General features: G+C 40.8%; 2 protein-coding genes across 3 annotated transcripts in view; both read right to left on the reverse strand.

Moving 5' to 3' along the window:
- LOC132383607 (uncharacterized) overlaps positions 1–18,333 on the reverse strand; it is a 60,208-nt gene extending 41,875 nt beyond the window's left edge. Inside the window, exon 1 of the mRNA XM_059954808.1 lies at positions 16,123–18,333. Within this exon, the coding sequence (XP_059810791.1) occupies positions 17,080–18,096 (1,017 nt within the window). The 5' untranslated portion in view covers positions 18,097–18,333 and the 3' untranslated portion in view covers positions 16,123–17,079. The remainder of the gene's footprint in view (positions 1–16,122) is intronic.
- Positions 1–19,530, reverse strand: part of LOC132383606 (transcription factor HIVEP3) — a 764,495-nt gene that overhangs the window by 710,184 nt on the left and 34,781 nt on the right. Inside the window, exon 1 of one of the 2 annotated variants that reach the window (XM_059954801.1) lies at positions 469–510. The exons of the other annotated variant lie outside the window; for it this stretch is intronic. The gene's annotated coding sequence lies outside the window, so the exon portion shown is untranslated. Of the gene's footprint in view, positions 1–468; positions 511–19,530 lie in introns of those variants that run through there. 2 annotated transcript variants of the gene reach the window in all.

Consider the following 19,530-nt stretch of genomic DNA (forward strand, 5'->3'; position numbering starts at 1 on the left):
TGTTCCTGAATCGCTGAGTGTGCCTTCAGGCTTCCGTACCTCTGACCTGATGGTAACAGTGAGAAAAGAGTATGCTCTGGGTGCTGGAGGTCCTTAATAATGGACACTGCCTTCCTGAGACACTGCTCCTTGAAGATGTCCTGGGTGCTTTGTAGGCTAGACTAGATTTATGACCCTCTGGAGCTTCTTTCGGTCCTGTGCAGTAGCCCCCCACCCCCCATACCAGATAGTGATGCAGCCTGTCAGAATGCTCTCCATGGTACACCTATAGAAGTTTTTGAGTGTATCTGTTGACATACCAAATCTCTTCAAACCCCTAATTACATATAGCCGCTGTATTGCCTTCTTTATAACTGCATCGATATGTTGGGATCAGGTTAGATCCTCAGAGATCTTGACACCCCAGGAACATGGATCAGAAGTGAGCAGTTTCCTGTATGAGGATTGGTATGTGTTCTTTTGTCTTACCGTTCCTGAAGTCCACAATCAGCTTTCATCTTACTGACGTTGAATGCCAGGTTGTGGCTGCAACACCACTCCACTAGTTGGCATATCTCACTCCTGTACGACCTCTCGACAAAGTCACACTTCAAAAATAGAGCACAATTATCGGCATAATTAATCAGAACAGGAAGCAACCACTTGCGATTGATAAATCTTTTCAGAAGTACACGAAGCTACTCTAACGTCTTCCCAGCAAAACGATTTTATACAGTCACACATCTTTAACATGAAGCAATCCATTTGCTCCATTGCTTATTAACAGAAGGCCACAAATCCATATGCAGGTGAGGGTCATATAGTCTTACAACACTGAAGTAGACTCTTTGGCCCAACTGCCCGTAACTGGCTAAGCTAGCCTTATTTGCCCTTGTTTGGTTATGTACAGGAAAGGCTGACCAAAGTGGCAAGAAAATGGATTTTTCACAGTACATCTACAAAATAAACACCTAGACATTGTAGTCTAACTATAGCTGCTCCCTCAATGTCACAAAAACAAAGGAGCTGGTTGTGGATTACAGGAGGAATGGAGACAGGCTAACTCCTATTGAAGTCCATAGATCTGGGCTTGAGAGGGTGAACAGCTTTAAGTTCATCAGGATCTCATGTGGTCTGTACAGACCAACTCTATGGTGAAAAAAGCACAACAGCACCTCTTTCACCTCAGACGGCTGAAGATGTTCGGTATATGTCCCCAAGTCCTAAGAACCTTCTACAGGGGCACATCTGAGAGCATCCTAACTGGCTGCATTACTGCCTGGCATGGGAACTGTACTTACCTCAATCTCAAGACTCTGCAGAGTGGTGCAGATAACCCGTCGCATCTGTAGGTGTGAACTTCCCATTATTCAGGATATTTACGGAGACAGGTATGTAAAATGGGCCCGAAAGGTCATTGGGGACCTGAGTCACCCCAACCAAAAAACTGTTCCAGCTGCTGCCATCCAGGAAACAGTACTCTAGCATAAAAGCCAGGACCAACAGGCTCCTGGACAGCTTCTTCCACCAGGCCATCAGACTAATTAATTCATGCTGATACAATTGTATTTCTATGCTATACTGACTGTCCTGTTGTACATACTATTTATTACAAATGACTGTGAATTGCACATTCAGAGGGACATGTAATGTGAAGATTTTTACTCCTCATGTATGTGTAGGATGTAACAAATAAAGTCAACTCAATTCAATAACACAAAGTAATTGAGACAAGCTACATCACAGTAAAACGACATCAAGTCTCATGAGGTAGTAGCAAATTAAGAAACCAGTAATTGGATTATTTAAGTTGGTGTTCATTAATTTTGTCATGTCCAAGCCATTTCTGAATTTGAGTTTTAGGTTATTTAGCAAGAGCAGCTGGGAGAAGATGTGATGGAACCTTGCAAGACCATGAAATCCTGGACAGCAAGAACCGCTGCCACTGGTAGATGTTTCAGGGATTGTGAGTAAATAGATTGGGGGTGAGGTTAAAGAAATTATGTTTCTCCTCTGCAATTTTTAATCAATTCACCATGTGACTGCAGAATTGTGGATGCAGCTCAGAACATCACAGGAACCAGTCACCCCACTATGACACTGTCCATACTTCTCACTGTCTCAGTAAAGCATAAAGCATAATCAAAATCCAACCCACCCTGGACACTCTCTCTCCTATCGGGCCAAACATACAAAAACCTGAAAGCACATACCATCAGCTCAAAGAAACCTTCTGTTATAAGACTATTGAATGGCTCCCTCGTACAATATTAGGAATTTATTACCACAGGCAGCTGTGGAAGCCAGGTCATTGGGTGTATTTAAGGCAAAGCCTGATAGGTTCTTGATTAGTCACAGCATCAAAGGTTACAGGGAGTGGGGCTGAGGAGGGGAAAAAGGATCAGCCATAATTAAATGGCAAAGCAGACTCAATGGGCCAAATAGCCTAATTCTGCTCCTATATCTTATGGATATGATGGACTCAACCTAACAATCTACCTTGTGATTTTGCAACTTATATCTGCAATTCAGATTTTTTGCACTGCAACACTTTACTCTGCTTTCTGTTATTTTTTGTATCCCATACTATGTCATGAATTGATCTGTATGGAAGGTATGCAAGACAAGTTTTTCCACTGTACATACAACAATTTAAAAAAAAATTCACCATTTTACAAATGTAGTGTTGGGGATGTAAGAGGAAGACTTTGTCCCACACAGTTTCATGATGATTTGTAACTCTGAGTCAATTAGGAATTTCACAATGGAAATCAATAACAATCAGAGGGAACATAATACACTGACCTGTAGGGAAATAAAGAGAGAATAAGACTGACCAGATTGCTTCACAAAAGACTAACACAGATTTGATAAACTCCTGTGTCATGCAATTCTCTAACTTCAGGAGCTAGGGTTTTTTTTAAACAAATTTATACTGTCTGTCTATCTCATTTTTCCACAGGTAATGAGGTAGTTTTAAATTTTCATAAAACATACTGTAAGCATAGAACAGAAACACAACATTTGGGTCAACTTATCTGCTTCACTGTACGCAGGGCACACCTCATTGCTCATTTTCAGATTATCGTTACCCTCTTCTGTTGCATCCTCACTGCCCTTAAGTACACCAGTTCTATTTGCGTCAATCAGTCCTTGCAGCAATCAAATCTACATTCTACACACTCTCTTTTTTAAATTCTTTTTAAATCTTAGGAATTTTAGGAATTAAGATTTTAAATTCTTGACTTATTTACGGTTATAAGTATCCCTTGTTCATAACTTGCTCATTTAAATCTTCATATCTACTTCAATCAGGTCTTTTGTCGTATGGAGTTTACCCTGTGTACCAAATGAAATCTAATCAAGGTTCTCAATAAATATACTACTTTTTATGCATCCTATCCCTATATAACCTTTTAATGCAACTTTTAGCACTGAGTATATCTCACTTCTGCTCCATTCCTGCTTACACAACCTGTTAACATGCTTAACCTCATGAACTACCATGCATATTTGTTTGTAACAAGTCGCCACTGTATATCTGTCTATTTGTAAAAGGAAAATAGAGAGTAGGGACTGCCATCAGAAAGTGAGATTTCAAATCTACAAAATTCAGTTCTTTGGTGTTCTATATCTAATAATTCAGCTTGTTCTCAATGCTAGTGACAGAACAGCATTTATCAGAAGCAACAGCTCCACATGATTTCACCAATCTACACTTGGCAAGGCTAAATGCTGCCATTGCATTACCCGATAATTTTCACCATAGCTACAGGATATATAAAGAAAATAATTGTGATGGAAATCCCAATGATTTCACTGAAAAGCGCAATACACTTCACATTAGGAAGTAAAATTTTAATCCATTTATGTTTTAAAATCTATTTTAACATCAAAGAATGCTCATTGATACTTTTATCACAATGATTCCATCAACTTGCAGCTCAGGACCATTACCAGGCAAATAGTCATTAAATTAAAAAGTCAGAGTAAGGTAAATTGAAAGAAGATGCAAGAGATGTAACTTCAAAAAATTATCAGCTGCTGCAGCCTTGCACAGAATGAAGGTTACAAGGAATTTCCTTGCATTAAAAACATCTTTACACAAGGATTCAAGTTATAGAATAAACAAGCGGCAAAACATCTCCGCTTTATTAAAAAAAATACATGCATAGAACACCTGCAAAAAAAAATCATTGAGGATTAAAACAGAATGACAAGGAGTAAATAAGCAGACTAGAACCTCTGTATTTAAGCAGAGGAAGCTTGAGGAAGGACCAGATAGAGATATTGAAAATTATATACAGGTTTTACAGGATTAGCAAAGATATTATTTCACGTGCATAGTGGGAGGATGTTGGAGCTTTCCGACCTAGAGGAAATGGCATAAATGGCATGTGATAACAAGTCCATAGTGCAGATACATTTGGGAAACTAAAATGCAGCAAAGGAACTTATTATTCTTGCAAAGTAATATTATTATTAATATAATAGAGCATCCTGTTCAGACATGAATAATAACATATGAGAATAAGACGGAGATGGAAGGATACGGTATAAACACTGGAATGGACTTTTCCAGTAAAGCAAGCTAGATCTGAGCTATGCCCTCTGCATTTCTGAGTCAGATAGGCTTCAACAAATTTCCTCATGCACCCATTTAGATTGCAGAGCCATGGAAGCTCAGAGAGTGATACAAACAGTCAAGAATGTGTGCATACTATCAGTTCTATTTCAAGATGCAATTTCACTGAAAGATACTAGAGTATTTAAATTACGGTTTACATTCATCACCAATGGCTAAGTAAGCATGCCAGATGGGGGAAATGAAAGTGAGAGAAATCAAACTATGACACAAGCAAAGATTAGATATTTTTGGTGCCTGATTTTGCTAAGGCGAAGAATCTTAGCATATTTAGACTCTAATGCAGTTAATTGATGTGGTTAAGCACAGCTACGTTGTAGCATTAGACTTAAAGGTTACTAGTAACAGTGGACATGTCAATATCTTACATAATGAGAAAAAGTACCCTATCCAATTATTTCAGAGTTCAGTGCAAAAGGTGAAAAAGATCATTTACACGCTTAGCCTTTCTTAGCAGCTTTTTTTGTCTTGGGTTTGTGGTATGTTAAAAAGGCAAAAGTTGGTCATTGTAACTAAACTAAAATGCTATGTGACAAAGTAAAACAATAATCAAACAAGTGGCTGTGACATTTCAGCTTTATTGTACAAAAATAATTGCTCAAATATTTGTTCTAAAGGTCAATAAATGTTAAATAATATACAAATCAATCAATACTTTAAGAAACTAAATAGTATGCAGAGATCAGAGAAGCTGATTTTCTTCATAACATGCAGAAGTCTTGAGAGAAACTGGTACGGGGGGGGGGGGGGGGGTGCTATTGCACAGGATTGAAAGCAGCTACAGAAAGTTGTAAAGTTAGTCACATCTGTCTTGGATACTAGCCTCCGTAGTATCCAAGATATCATCAAGGAGCGGTATCTCAGAAAGGTGGCATCCATTAATAAGGATCCCCACCACCCAGGACATGCCTCTTCTCATTGTAACTGTCAGGAAGGAAGTACAGAAGCCTGAAGGCACACACTTTAATTGGCAATGGGCAGCTACTTGCTGGGTTATGTGCAAAAAATAAAATTAGATTGGATTGACCTTTCAAAAACTTGATGTGGCCAAACAGTGAGTCTTATAAAACAGGCAACTTGATTTCTCAGTCTGCATCAATGATCCATCCATAATATTTGCTCAGCTTGTTTTTTTCTATCTCTCTGGGAGTGAAGGATCCACTGGGCCCCTGCTCTGTATTATGAAATTTCCACATCCTTCACTCAAGGTTCATTTGTCTCTGTTCTCACCCTTTAACTGAGCTAATAATCTGTCCATAGTTTATCTCTATCATCACCCTGGTTTTACCCACTCTGACTGCAACTTTACAAGCTTCTTCAGTCTCCTTTTCAGTTCTTACAAAAGGTCTCTGAACTGGAACTTTTTCTTCCCAGAAATGCAGCCTAACCTGCTGCATCATCCCAGCATTTTTATTTTTATTTTAAATTGCCAGTATCTTCAACTTTGTTTATTTTCTCCTCCATTTCTGTGTCTTTCTTGAACAATCTTTCTGCATTCATGAGTTAAGGTATGAAGAACAATCACCACCTATAGGGTAACATTTTGGTTTGATGAGAAACTCGACAGCTTAGTTAAACATTAATCACATTGCTGGGTGACTGGTTCCAGACAAAGAAAGATGGCAGATTTGTTTTCCAAAACAAACTTCAGTGGCATAGATGGTTTTTTAAGGCAATCTGGTGTTTCTTAAAGGTCAAAAAGACTTTTTGCATTCCCCATTCAACAGATTGAATTCACTAAACTCAAATTCCCCCAGATGCTACGGTGAGATTTGAAACCTCATTTAACAGTCCAGGCATCTGAATTACACGCTAACCAGTAAGTTAATGTATGCTGGATTTCTATCTACACAATGGATGTTGGTAGCTTCCAAAGTAGAATGATGGTCCTCTGTGCAACACACCTCCAGTAGATGATGAGGTAATACCCTCCAAATGATTACGCTCGCAGACCTACAGAAGATAAAAGCAAAAAGGGATTACATGATGGTCTCCACTGAAGATGAACATTAGAAGAATATTATATGGTGACTTACCAAATACAATGTGATCCATGCAAGAGAAAGGGAAAGACTGCAGAAATGATGGAAGCCAGAATCTCTCGCACTGGCTCCATTCAAGTAAAGCTAACCAATGAGAGAGTGACTCACCAACTTCCACAGTTTTCATAGCAAACTTGATGGCCCAAATGGATTAATTCTGCCCCTATATCTTATGGTCTTAATTGTACAGTGATTATCCTTCACCTTCAACTGTTCAGGGAAAAGATGCAACCTACTGCTTCTTTGTTGTAGTTGGGACTGACGAATTTAAACTCTCTTTACCAAACAACAGGGAAGTTTACTCTCCACAAATTAATCTTCAGTAGATCCTCCCAGATATTTCTGCAATTATGCTTTTGTTATCCTGATAGGGAAAGAGCTTCACAAGCACCCTCCACTTCTATTACCACATTCCATGTGTCTATTTGACTAGAGAAGCGACTACCAACTAATGGCCATGAGCTCTTCACAACCTTCACCAATGAACACGAGAAGCAATATTAAATTAATAGCACACATTTCATATGCATATAGAAACAGAAATTCCTGGGATTTACCACAGACAACTGATAGGAAGTGGCAGGACCAACTATTTGGTTACATACTGATAGTCTTTAGAGACATGGCCTCGAGTATATAAGTTTTAGAACTTGGTATAAACCTCTGGTTCGGCCTGGCCAAGAGCTGATGTTGTAATGTCGGGTAGCACTAAATGGAAAGGCATTGTGCATATTTAGAGTTGAAATGATCCAGAATTTTGTCCACTCAATGTGGGTCTGTCTGCTACATGTTAGAACAAAATGGCATGGATTTGGAAAGGGTGGAGAGGAGATGAATATAAAGCCTGCGAGGTGAAGAGTTTCAAGGGTGTTGTTAGCACAGGTGATGCAAATGGTGTTTAAATAAAACTATTTCCATGAGAAAGAGCTTCAAAAAGACACAAACATGAGAACTAGAGAGGACATGGCAATGACTGTACTTATGCAGTGAATTATGTGGTTAATGTCCCTTCAAATTGATAGAAGTAGTTCCCAACAGAAATTTTCAAAAGGAAATGGATATACAAGTTAGAACTAGCATTCCTTTAGAACTGAGGTAAGGAGGAACTTCTTTAGCCAGAGTGTTGTGAATGTGTGGAATTGCCACAGATGGCTGTGGAGACCAAGTCATTGGGTAATAATAGACAAAAGACAATAGGTGCAGAAGTAGACCATTCGGCCCCTCGAGTCTGCACCGCCATTCTGAGATCATGGCTGATCATTCACTATCAATACCCAGTCCCTGCCTTGTCCCCACATCCCTTGATTCCCCTATCCATCAGATATCTATCCAGCTCCTTCTTGAAAGCATCCAGAGAATTGGCCTCCACCGTCTTCCGAGGCAGTGCATTCCACACCTCCACAACTCTCTGGGAGAAGAAGCTCTTCCTCAACTCTGTTTTAAATAACTGACCTCTTATTCTCAATCCATGCCCTCTGGTACTGGACTCTCCCAACATCTGGAACTTATTTCCTGCCTCAATCCTATCAAATCCTTTAATTATCTTAAACATTTCAATCAGATCCCCTCTCAATCTCCTCAATTCCAGCGTGTACAAGCCCAATCTCTCCAATCTCTGCGTAAGACAGCCCTGCCATCCCAGGAATCAACCTAGTGAATCTACGCTGCACTTCCTCAATTGCCAGAATGTCCTTCCTTAAACCTGGAGACCAAAACTGTACACAATATTCCAGGTGTGGTCTCACCAGGGCCCTGTACAAATGCAAAAGAACATCCTTGCTCTTGTACTCAATTCCCCTTGTAACAAAGGCCAACATTCCATTTGCCCTCTTCACTGCCTGTTGCACTTGCTCATTCACCTTCATTGACTGGTGAACTAGGACTCCTAGGTCTCTTTGCATTTCTCCCTTACCTAACTCGACATCGTTCAGACAATACTCTGCCCTCTTGTTCCTGCTTCCAAAGTGGATAACTTCACATTTATTCACATTGAATGACATCTGCCAAGTATCTGCCCACTCACCTAGCCTATCCAAGTCTCCCTGTATTCTCCTAACGTCCTCTTCGCATGTCACACTGCCACCCAGTTTAGTATCGTCAGCAAACTTGCTGATATAGTTTTCAATGCCCTCATCTAAATCGTTGACATAAATCGTAAAGAGCTGTGGTCCCAATACAGAGCCCTGTGGTACCCCACTAGTCACCTCCAGCCAGTCTGAGAAACACCCATTCACTGCTACCCTTTGCTTTCTATCTGCCAACCAGTTTTCTATCCATGTTGAAACCCTGCCCCCAATGCCATGAGCTCTGATTTTACTCACCAATCTCCTATGTGGCACCTTATCGAATGCCTTCTGAAAATCTAGGTACACAACATTCGCTGGCTTACCCTCGTCTAACATCCTTGTTACACCCTCAAAAAACTCCAACAGATTAGTCAAGTATGATTTGCCCTTGGTAAATCCATGCTGGCTCGGCCTAATCCTATTTCTGCCATCTAGATGTGCCACTATTTCGTCCTTAATAATGGACTCAAGCATCTTCCCCACGACTGACGTTAGGCTAACAGGGCGATAGTTCTCCGTTTTCTCCTTCCCTCCCTTCTTGAAAAGTGGGACAACATTAGCCACTCTCCAATCTTCAGGAACTGATCCTGAATCTAAGGAACATTGGAAAATGATTACCAATGCATCCGCAATTTCCTGAGCCATCTCTTTTAGAACCCTCAGATGCAGACCATCTGGACCCGGGGATTTATTAGCCTTCAGTCCTACCAGTCTACTCATCACAGTTTCTTTCCGAATGTCAATCTGTCTCAATTCCTCTGATATCTTATGACCCTGGCCCATCCATACATCTGGGAGATTGCTTGTGTCCTCCCTGGTGAAGACAGATCTAAAGTATGCATTAAATTCTGTTGTCATTTCCCTGTTTCCCATAACAATTTCTCCCAATTCATTCTTCAAGGGGCCAACATTGTTCTTAACTATCTTCTTTCTCTTCACATAGCTAAAAAAGCTTTTGCTATCCCCTTTTATATTCCTGGCTAGACTGAGCTCATACCTGATTTTTTTCTCTCCGTATGCTTTTTTAGTTAAGATCTGCTGTTCCTTAGAACTTTCCCAATCATCTGTATTCCCACTCATCTTAGCCCTGTCATACTTCTTTTTCTTTAATGCTATACAATCTCTGACTTCCTTTGTCAACCACTGTGGCCCTTTCCCCCTCTTTGAATCCTTCCTTCTCATTGGAATGAACTGCATTTGCATCTTTTGTATTATGCCCAAGAATATCTGCCACTGCTGATCCACTGTCTTTCCTGCCAGGGCATCCGCCCATTTAACTTTGGCCAGCTCTTCCCTCATGGCTCCGTAGTCTCCTTTATTTAATTGCAACACTGACACCTCTGATCTGCCCCTATCCCTCTCAAATTGTAGATAAAAACTTATCATGTTATGATCACTACTTCCTAATGGCTCCTTTACTTCAAGATCACTTATCAATTCCTGTTCATTACACGTCACCAAGTCCAAAATAGCCTCGTTCCTGGTTGGCTCAAGCACAAGCTGTTCCAAAAATACATCCCTTAGACACTCCACAAACTCCCTATCCTGGGGTCCAGCACCTACCTGATTCTCCCAGTTCACCTGAGACAGAGGTTGAAAGGTTCTTGATTAGTAAGGGTGTCAAAGATTACGGAGAGAAGACAGGAAGATGGGATTGAGTGGGAAAATAAATCAGCCATGATGGAATGGTGGAACAGACTCAGTAGGACAAATGGCTTAATTCTGTTCCTATGTCTTATAGTCTTGTATACTTGGCAACTAATGATCAGTAACCTGGAAACACAAGTTCAAATCCCATGATGACAACTGTGAAACTTAAATTGAAGTAATTGAATCAAAATAAGAATCTAGAATATGCAAATGAAACTGCTTCAAACTAAAATATTTTTGAGAAAGGAATCCCCTACTTCAAGTTCGTTTATTCTTGCACCTATTCCAACCCAAACACAATTGCAAACTCCACATCCAGGCCACGTCATCTTCTTGCAGCTAGCGACAGGAGGTATAGAAGCCTGAAGTCACTCCCCACTAGATTCAAGAATAAACTACGATAGACTTATTTTATTTTGTTCTAATTGTACTTTGTCGTAAAGATTGTGCAAAAATTATGTTCTTCTAATGATGTTTATATGATGCTATTTGCCTGTGGTGCTGCATTTGTAAGCTTTGCATTGCATTGCAAGGTGGTGTAATGACTAGCATAACACTATTACAGCACCAGCAATCCAGGTTCAATTCTGCAGCTAACTGAAAGGAGCTTGTGACTACATGGCTTTCTTCTGGGTGTTCTGGTTTCCTTCCACACTCCAAAGACATAGAGATTGGCAATTTAATTGGCAACATGGGTGGAATTGGATGGCCATGGGTGTAATTGGGCGTCGTGGGCTCAATGGTCTGAATACTGTGCTGTATCTCTCAATAAAATAAATGTGTATACTTGTGCATATCACAATAAATCTGGGATAACTTGAGATAGCCACTAAAGAAACTAATTGGTTGAAGGGGAAATGGGACAAATAAGTAGCTCTTTCAAAGGCTCAATGACCTTGTTCTTTGCAGAGCAATTTGGATAGGAATTCTTCAATTTTGTTTCAGCTGCTGCCCCTTCCATCCCCCCACACAAAGCAATGTAGTGGTTCAGTGGAGCTAACTCCAGCACCTCAACTTGTTCATCAGTTAACTCATCCACTCTGCTATTAATCCAATGAAATGTAGCATCAAGTAGAGCCCAACAGAGTTCAAAATGCCTCGTTCATTCCAATGCACTGAAGCTGCTCTCAAACAATTTGTGTTTTGTTCCTCATTATTTTTTGACACAAGGAGTTCAAACAGTTGGTAGTTGTTGTTTTCTTTCTGCTGGGTAGGTTCAAAATATCCTGCTGCTATTTTCTTTGGCTACTGCTTGTCAGGCCCAAGTCTCCAGTTCAAACACATGACTAATTTTAATACATCTGACTCTAATTTGTACCTTATTACAAATAATGAATCCAACTCTGGATCATGTATGCTGTTGAACAGATTTAACAAATTAGTGAGTCTGGTAAAGGACTTTGTACAACAGAAGACATCTATCAGCTATTTGGGAACTGGAACAAAACATTCATTAATCTTTGCCTTAATTCAGCTGCATGGCTAGAATTGCAATTTATGTTCTTGTCACAGAGGATTTGCCCTGACTGTCTGCAGGAAGCAAGCCAGGTACCTTTCAACATGTAGAACACTGAAATCAACCAAGATGACATATATTGATAGAGTACTTAGAACACAGGGCAGTACGGTAGCGTAGTAGTTAGCAGAATAAATTACAGCACCAGTGATCAGAGTTCAATTCCAGTAACTGTCTGTAAGGAGTTTGTATGTTCTCACCATGTGGATTTTCCTCCCACATTTCAAAGATGCACAGTTAGGTTTAGTAAGTTATGGGCATGCTATAGTGGCATTGGAAGTGTGTTGACACTGTCAGCTAGTTTCACTGGCTATTAAAAAATTGTGAAACCCTTAAGTTGTGATGACCCCCTACAAGATTACTTTACTAATCACCTGTTTCCAAGTAGAATGCATTTTATGATGTTGAAAACTTCAGTTACATTGACGAAGAGTTCACAAAAAAAAAAGAGGACCACAACACTTTTGACTGTGCCAAAATATCGGCAATTAATAAGCCATAAACACAAGAAACTCTGCGGGCACTGGAATTCCAAAACAACTCACACAAAACATTAGAGGAACTCAGCAGGTCAAGCAGCAACTAGCGAAATGAATAAACTGTTTACATTTCAAACCAAAACCCTTCATCAGGACTGGAAAGGAAGGGTGAAGACGCCACAATAAAAGGGTGGGGGCAGGGGAACTAGGCAGGCCAGAAAATGATAAGTGAAACCAGGCGAATGGGAAAGATAAAGGGCTAGAAAAGTTAGAATCTGACAGGAGAGGATCATAGGAGAATGGGAAGGAGAACGGAACTCAAGGGGAAGTAATAGGCAAGTGAGAAGAGGAGACCATAGACTGACATGTTAGAATAGTAATGGGAATCAGAACTAAAATGTTTGGCTTAGGCAAGTTCTGCTTTTGGTAGATGGAACAGAGGTGCTTGACAAAGCGGAGCCCAATTTTTGACAAGTCCCACCAATGTAGCACAGGTCACATCACGAGCAGCAGATAGAATAGATGACCCCAGCAGAATCACAGAAGTGTGGCCTCACCTGGAAGAACTGTTTGGGGCCATCAATGGAGGTGAGAAAGGAGGTGTATGGGCAGGTGCAGCCACAGGGATAAGTGCCAGGAGGGAGATTAGAAGGAAGGGACGAATGGACATGGGAATCATGGAGGGAGTGATCCTTATTGAAAGCAGAGAGGGGGGGACAAGTTAAGATATGTTTGGCAATTATTAAGCCATAGTACTTCACAAGCTTTCTCTCTCTCTCTCTCTCTCTCTCTCTCTCTCTCTCTCTCATGACTATGAACTCATTTCACAAAATGAAGTCACAGTGTTATATTCCCTCCAGTTTAGCAATGAGACCTTAATTGTAAATTCCATGTTCCATAAGATAGACACTCCTAGGAGCTCAAAGCCTCTGGGTCCTCAGTAGTAATTATGTAGTTAAATAAAACTGGATTAATACACTTTCATTGTCTGCAACTCATTATTTAATGGATGAGAAACTGAGATTAAAAAATCAATTTTCAAAAAGCAGTAGCGGTGCACAAAGAACCAGTAAGAAAGGAATTTAAATTTAAGCCACATCTATAACTTGGTACAGCAGTCCAGCACATATTACAGAAAGGTTCGCAGAAAGGAATCTAACATCAAGTAGCCCAAGACTGAGGAGCAAGAGTCAGTGTAAGGAAAGCAATGCAATTTTAGCATTTATTTTGAGAGGATTAAAATCTAAAAGCAAAGATGTAATGTTGAGGCTTTATAAGGCATTGCTTAGACTGTACTTGGGGTACTGTGAGCAGTTATCTAAGAAAAGATGTACTGTCATCAGAGAGGTCCAGATGAGGATCACAAGCATGACCCCAGGAATGAAAGGGTTAACATACGAGGAGCATTTAATTGCTCTGGACCGATGCTTGCTGAAGTTTAGACAAATGACAGGGGGATCGCATTGAAACCTATGGAGTATTGAAAGGCCTAGATAAAGTGGATTTGAAAGGTGTTTCCTATTGTAGGGGAAATCTAGGACCAGAAAGCAAAGACTCAGAATACAAGGACATCCCTATACGACAGAGATGAGGAGAAATTTCTTTAGCCAGTGAGTGGTGAATATGTGGAATTCATTGCCACGGATGGCTGCGGAGGCCAGTTCATTGGGTTTATTTAAAGTGGAGGTTGATAGGAGCTTGATTAGTAAGTACATCGAAGGTTATGGGGAGCAGACAGGGGAATGGGGTTGAAAGGGAAAATAAATCAGCCATGACAGAATGGCAAACCAGACACAATGGGCCAAATGGCCTAATTCTGCTCCTAGGTCTTTTGGATGAAGTGATTGAACAATTGTCAAAGGAGTTCCTCACATTACAGGGAAAGAGAGGCTGGCTAGTTAAGGGAGGGAATTCCCGAATCAAAGGCCTGGATTAACATGACAGGCATGAAGTATGAAGTTTAGATGAATGACAGGGGGATCTGATTGAAACCTACAGAGTATTGAAAGGCCTGGTTAAAGCGGACCTGAAAGGTATTCCCCATAGTGGGGGAAATCTAGGACCAGAGGGTACAGATCAACATTGCACAAGAGGTCAGAATTAGAGGAGAGCACATCTCCAAAATTTGTATGCCTGGAAGAGGTGGCTGGGGAGAGGGCTGATGCAAACGGAGAGAACTAAAATAAAAATAAAGACAATTTCAACATTGAGAGGGGCTGCAAAGGCAGTTCAGACCTTTCAGTTCTGGAAGAATGGATTGAAGGCAGCAGAGAACTCAGAAAGAAGATGACACTGATTTATTGCACAACAACCTGAAGGGTCTTGACCCAAAACATTGCCCATCCATTTCTCTCCACAGATGCTGCTTGACCAGCTGAATTCCTCCGATTATTTGTGTATGGATAGAGGCCTTTTTCTGGCAAAGTGTATTATAAACATATAACAATTACAGCACGGAAGCAGGCCATCTCGGCCCTCCTAGCTTATTCTCACCTAATCCCACTGACCCATACTCAGCCCATAACCCTCCATTTCTTTCCTGTCCCTATACCTATCCGATTTTACTTTAAATTACAATACCAAACCTGCCTCTATCACTTCTACTGGAAGCTCATTCCTCACAGCTACCACTCTGAGTAAAGAAATTCCCCTTATGTTACCCTTAAACTTTTGCCCCCTAAGTCTCAACTCATGTCCTCTTGTTTGAATCTCCCCTACTCTCAATGGAAAAAGCCTATCCACGTCAACTTTATTCAGATTCAGATTATTGTCATTTAAAAACCACAAATGCAATGTAGTTAAAAAATGAGACAACGTTCCTCCAGAATGATATCAACAAAGCGCATGACAAAATAGACTACACCAGAAAATCCACATAATGTTTGGCAATCCCCAATCCAGAGTCCAGAGAGGCTGCTGCATATTAGTATTACGCTACCATCTTAGCACATTCCCCGGAAAGGAGCTTCAAACCCATCTGACAAAACAAGACCAAAAACTAAAGCTACAAGACCTGCACAAAACCACATAGTTACAACAAACAATACCATAATTTGATTAAAAAAAACAGACCACGGGCACGGTAAAAATAGTCCAAAGATGTTAAAAGACTATAAGTTCAAAAGAAACCACCACACGATTTCCATAAGTCCTCAGGGTCCCAACAGACTCGTCATCCCACGCTGGCAGCAGAAGGGAATACCCCCACTATGGACTTCTACGGCACCACCCGACTCAGCCTTGCAGACACAGCACACAATGAAAGCTCCGTCGGACCAAGCCTCGCAGACGCAGCACACACTGAAAGCAACCTGACCGCAACGGACTCAGAGTCCGTCGAACCTCCAAGCCTCTGACCATCCCCTCCGGCACAGCTTCTCCGAGCACCATCCTCTGCCGAGTGTACTAAGACACCCCCGTCAGCGGCCACCGGCAACGCGACCCCGAGGACTGGGGGCCTGTTCTTCTCAGCAGAGACCCGGACCTCACAGCAGCAGCAGCAACAAAGAGGGCCTTCCTGGAGATTTCCAGATGTTCCTCCATGCTCCGACGTCCGTTTTTCATTAGATTAGGATTGCGCACGGTACCCCGCTTAACAAATAACATATCAGCTCCGGAGTGGCCACTGCAAGCTGCTTCACGCTGCCATCTTGAACATCTATCCCCCCCATAATTTTAAATACCTCTATCAAGTCTCCCCCTCAACCTTCTACGCTCCAAAGAATAAAGACCTAACTTGTTCAACCTTTCCCTGTAACTTAGGTGCTGAAACCCAGGTAACATTCTAGTAAATCTTCTCTGTACTCTCTCTATTTTGTTGACATCTTTCCTATAATTCAGCGACCAGAACTGTACACAATACTCCAAATTCAGCCTTACCAATGCCTTGCACAATTTTAACATTACATCCCAACTCCTATACTCAATGCTCTGATTTAGAAAGGCCAGCATACCAAAAGCTTTCTTCACCACCTTATCCACATGAGATTCCACCTTCAGGGAACTATGGTCCATTATTCCTAGATCTCTCTATTCTACTGCATTCTTTAATGCCCTACCATTTACCACGTATGTCCTATTTGGATTATTCCTACCATAAAATAGCACCTCACACTTATCAGCATTAAACTCCATCTGCCATCGCTCAGCCCACTCTTCTAACTGGCCCAAAACTTTCTGCAAACTTTGAAAACTTACTTCATTATCCACAATGCCACCTATCTTAGTATCATCTGCACACTTACTAATCCAATTTACCACCCCATCGTCCAGATCATTAATGCATATGACAAACAACATTGGACCCAGTACAGATCCCTGAGGCACACCACTAGTCACCGGCCTCCAACCTGATAAACAGTTATCCACCACTACTCTCTGGCATCTCCCATCCAGCCACTGTTGAATCCATTTTACTACTTCAATATTAATACCTAACGATTGAACCTTCCTAACTAACCTTCCATGCGGAACCTTGTTAAAGGCCTTACTGAAGTCCATATAGACAATATCCACTGCTTCACCCTCAACTTTCCTCGTGACATCTTCAAAAAATTCAATAAGATTTGTCAAACATGACCTTCCACGCACAAATCCATGTTGACTGTTCCTAATCAGACCCTGTCTATCCAGATAATTATATATACCATCTGTAAGAATACTTTCCATTAATTTACCCACCACTGACGACAAACTGACAGGCCTATGGTTTACTCTTAGAACCCTTTTTGAACAATGGAAGCACATGAGCAATACGCCAATCCTCCAGCACCATCCCCATTTCTAATAACATTTGAAATATTTCTGTCAGAGCCCCTGCTATTTCAACACTAACCTCCCTCAAGGTCCTAGGGAATATCCTGTCAGGACCTGGAGATTTATCCACATTTATATTCCTTAAAAGCACCAGTACTTCCTCCTCTTTAATCGTCATAGTTTCCATAATTTCCCTACTTGTTTCCCTTACCTTACACAATTCAATATCCTTCTCCTTAGTGAATACTGAAGAAAAGAAATCGCTCAAAATCTCCCCCATCTCTTTCGACTCCACACATAGCTGTCCACTCTGATTCTCTAAGAGACCAATTGTATCCCTCACTATTCTTTTGCTATTAATATTACTGTAGAAACCCTTTGGATTTATTTTCACCTTACTTGCCAAAGCAACCTTGTATCTTCTTTTAGCTTTTTTAATTTCTTTATTAAGATTCTTCTTACATTCTTTATATTCCTCGAGCACCACGTTTACTCCATGCTGCCTATATTTATTGTAGATAACTCTCTTTTCCCTAACCAAGTTTCCAATATCCCTTGAAAACCATGGCTCTCTCAAACTTTCAACCTCTCCTTTCAACCTAACAGGAACATAAAGATTCTGTACCCTCAAAATTTCACCCTTAAATGACATCCATTTCTCTATTACATCCTTCCCATAAAACAAATTGTCCCAATCCACTCCTAAATCCTTTCGCTTCGCCTCAAAGTTAGCCTTTCTCCAACCAAAAATCTCAACCCTGGGTCCAATCCTATCCTTCTCTGTAATTATATTGAAACTAATGGCATTCTGATCACTGGACCTGAAGTGCTCCCCAACATGTACCTCCATCACCTGACCTATTTCATTCCCTAACAGAACAGGTGTTTTGGAAGCATACCGGGACAGACCCCGCCACATGTGCATGATACAGCTCCTGCAAGAATACTTCCTTCTTAAAACCATGACTATTTGGAGAGGAGAGGCTACGCTGTTCTGTAATTGACATGTATTTTTGGCCTGTAGATACTATCTTGAGTTAAGACCCGCTAGTCAATAGAAAAAAGAAGCAATGACACACAAAAAAACACTGGTGAAACTCAGGATGTCAAATAGCATCTGACCTTTTCCTTCAGCCCCAGTTCCTTTCCAGTCCTGGTAAAGCAGCTCAGCCCAAAATATTGACAGTTCATTTTTACTGGAGATGCTACCTGACCTGCTGAGTTCCTCCAGCATGCATGCGTGTGCATGTCTCACGACAGTTCCATCATCTTCAACATCTTTTGTGTCACAGCAGGAATGATCCTCTCCAGGTCCCTAGGGTAAAACTGGTGAGGAAGAAGTGTAAGTTCAAATAAAAGCTGAGATTCCTGGGATTTTAGAACAACCACAGGCCAATGATGTATAACTTGGGCATGTCTCATGTGGCCAAAATTTACTTAGAGACAAAGAATTAATACATGAACACAAAGTGAAGCTAATCATCCTCACATTCCAATTCAACAAGGAGAAGAACTGAAATGTCAGGCCTGATTTCTGGGAAGAACTTTCTACAAGCCAGTAACATCAGGGAAAACTGCAATTTAGAATTCTTTACAAAGCAATTCATTTCCTCCGAGGACAGCAGTGAACTCCACAGGGAAAAAAAAATAATCAGAATACTTTTGTGTTTAAAGTATCTCCTCTCATTACTCTGAAAGCCTGCAATTACTAAAGTCTACACTCAGTGGCCATTTTATTAGGAACACCTACTCATTAATGCAAATATCTAATCAGCCAATTATATGGCAGCACTACAATACATAAGAGCATGCAGACATGCTTGAGGCAGGTGAGCATAATATGATCAATCTCACCTTGAAATTTGAGAAGGAAGTGAGCGTCAGATGTTTTAGTATTATAGTCGAGTAAAGGGAATTGCTGAGGCTTGTGAAAGGAGTTGCCCAGAATTGACTGGAAAGGAACACCAGCAGGTATAAAGGCACAGCAGCAATAGCTGGAATTTTTGGAAAGCACAGGATATATACTATACATCCCAAGAGAGGAAGAAGTATTCTAAAGGAAAGATGACACAACCGTGGCTAACAAGAGAAGTCAAAGCCAACATAAAAGCCTAAGAGAGGGCATATGATAAGAGAAAAAATTACAGTAGTGGGAAGTCAGAGGATTGGGAAACTTATAAAAACCAACAGAAGGCAACTAAAAAGTCATTAAGTAAAGATGGAATATGAAGGTAAATGAGCCAGTAATATTAGAGTGTACCAAAAGTTTGTTCAGATTCATAAAGTGTAAAAGAGAGGCAAGAGTGGAAATTGGATCAATTGGAAAATGATGTTGGAGAGGTTGTAATCGGGTTAAGGAAATGGCAGGGGTCATGAGGTGCGTGAAGTAACCAATACT

The sequence above is a fragment of the Hypanus sabinus genome, chromosome 30 (genome assembly GCF_030144855.1).
Source record: "Hypanus sabinus isolate sHypSab1 chromosome 30, sHypSab1.hap1, whole genome shotgun sequence".
Classification (NCBI taxonomy): Eukaryota; Metazoa; Chordata; class Chondrichthyes; order Myliobatiformes; family Dasyatidae; genus Hypanus; species Hypanus sabinus.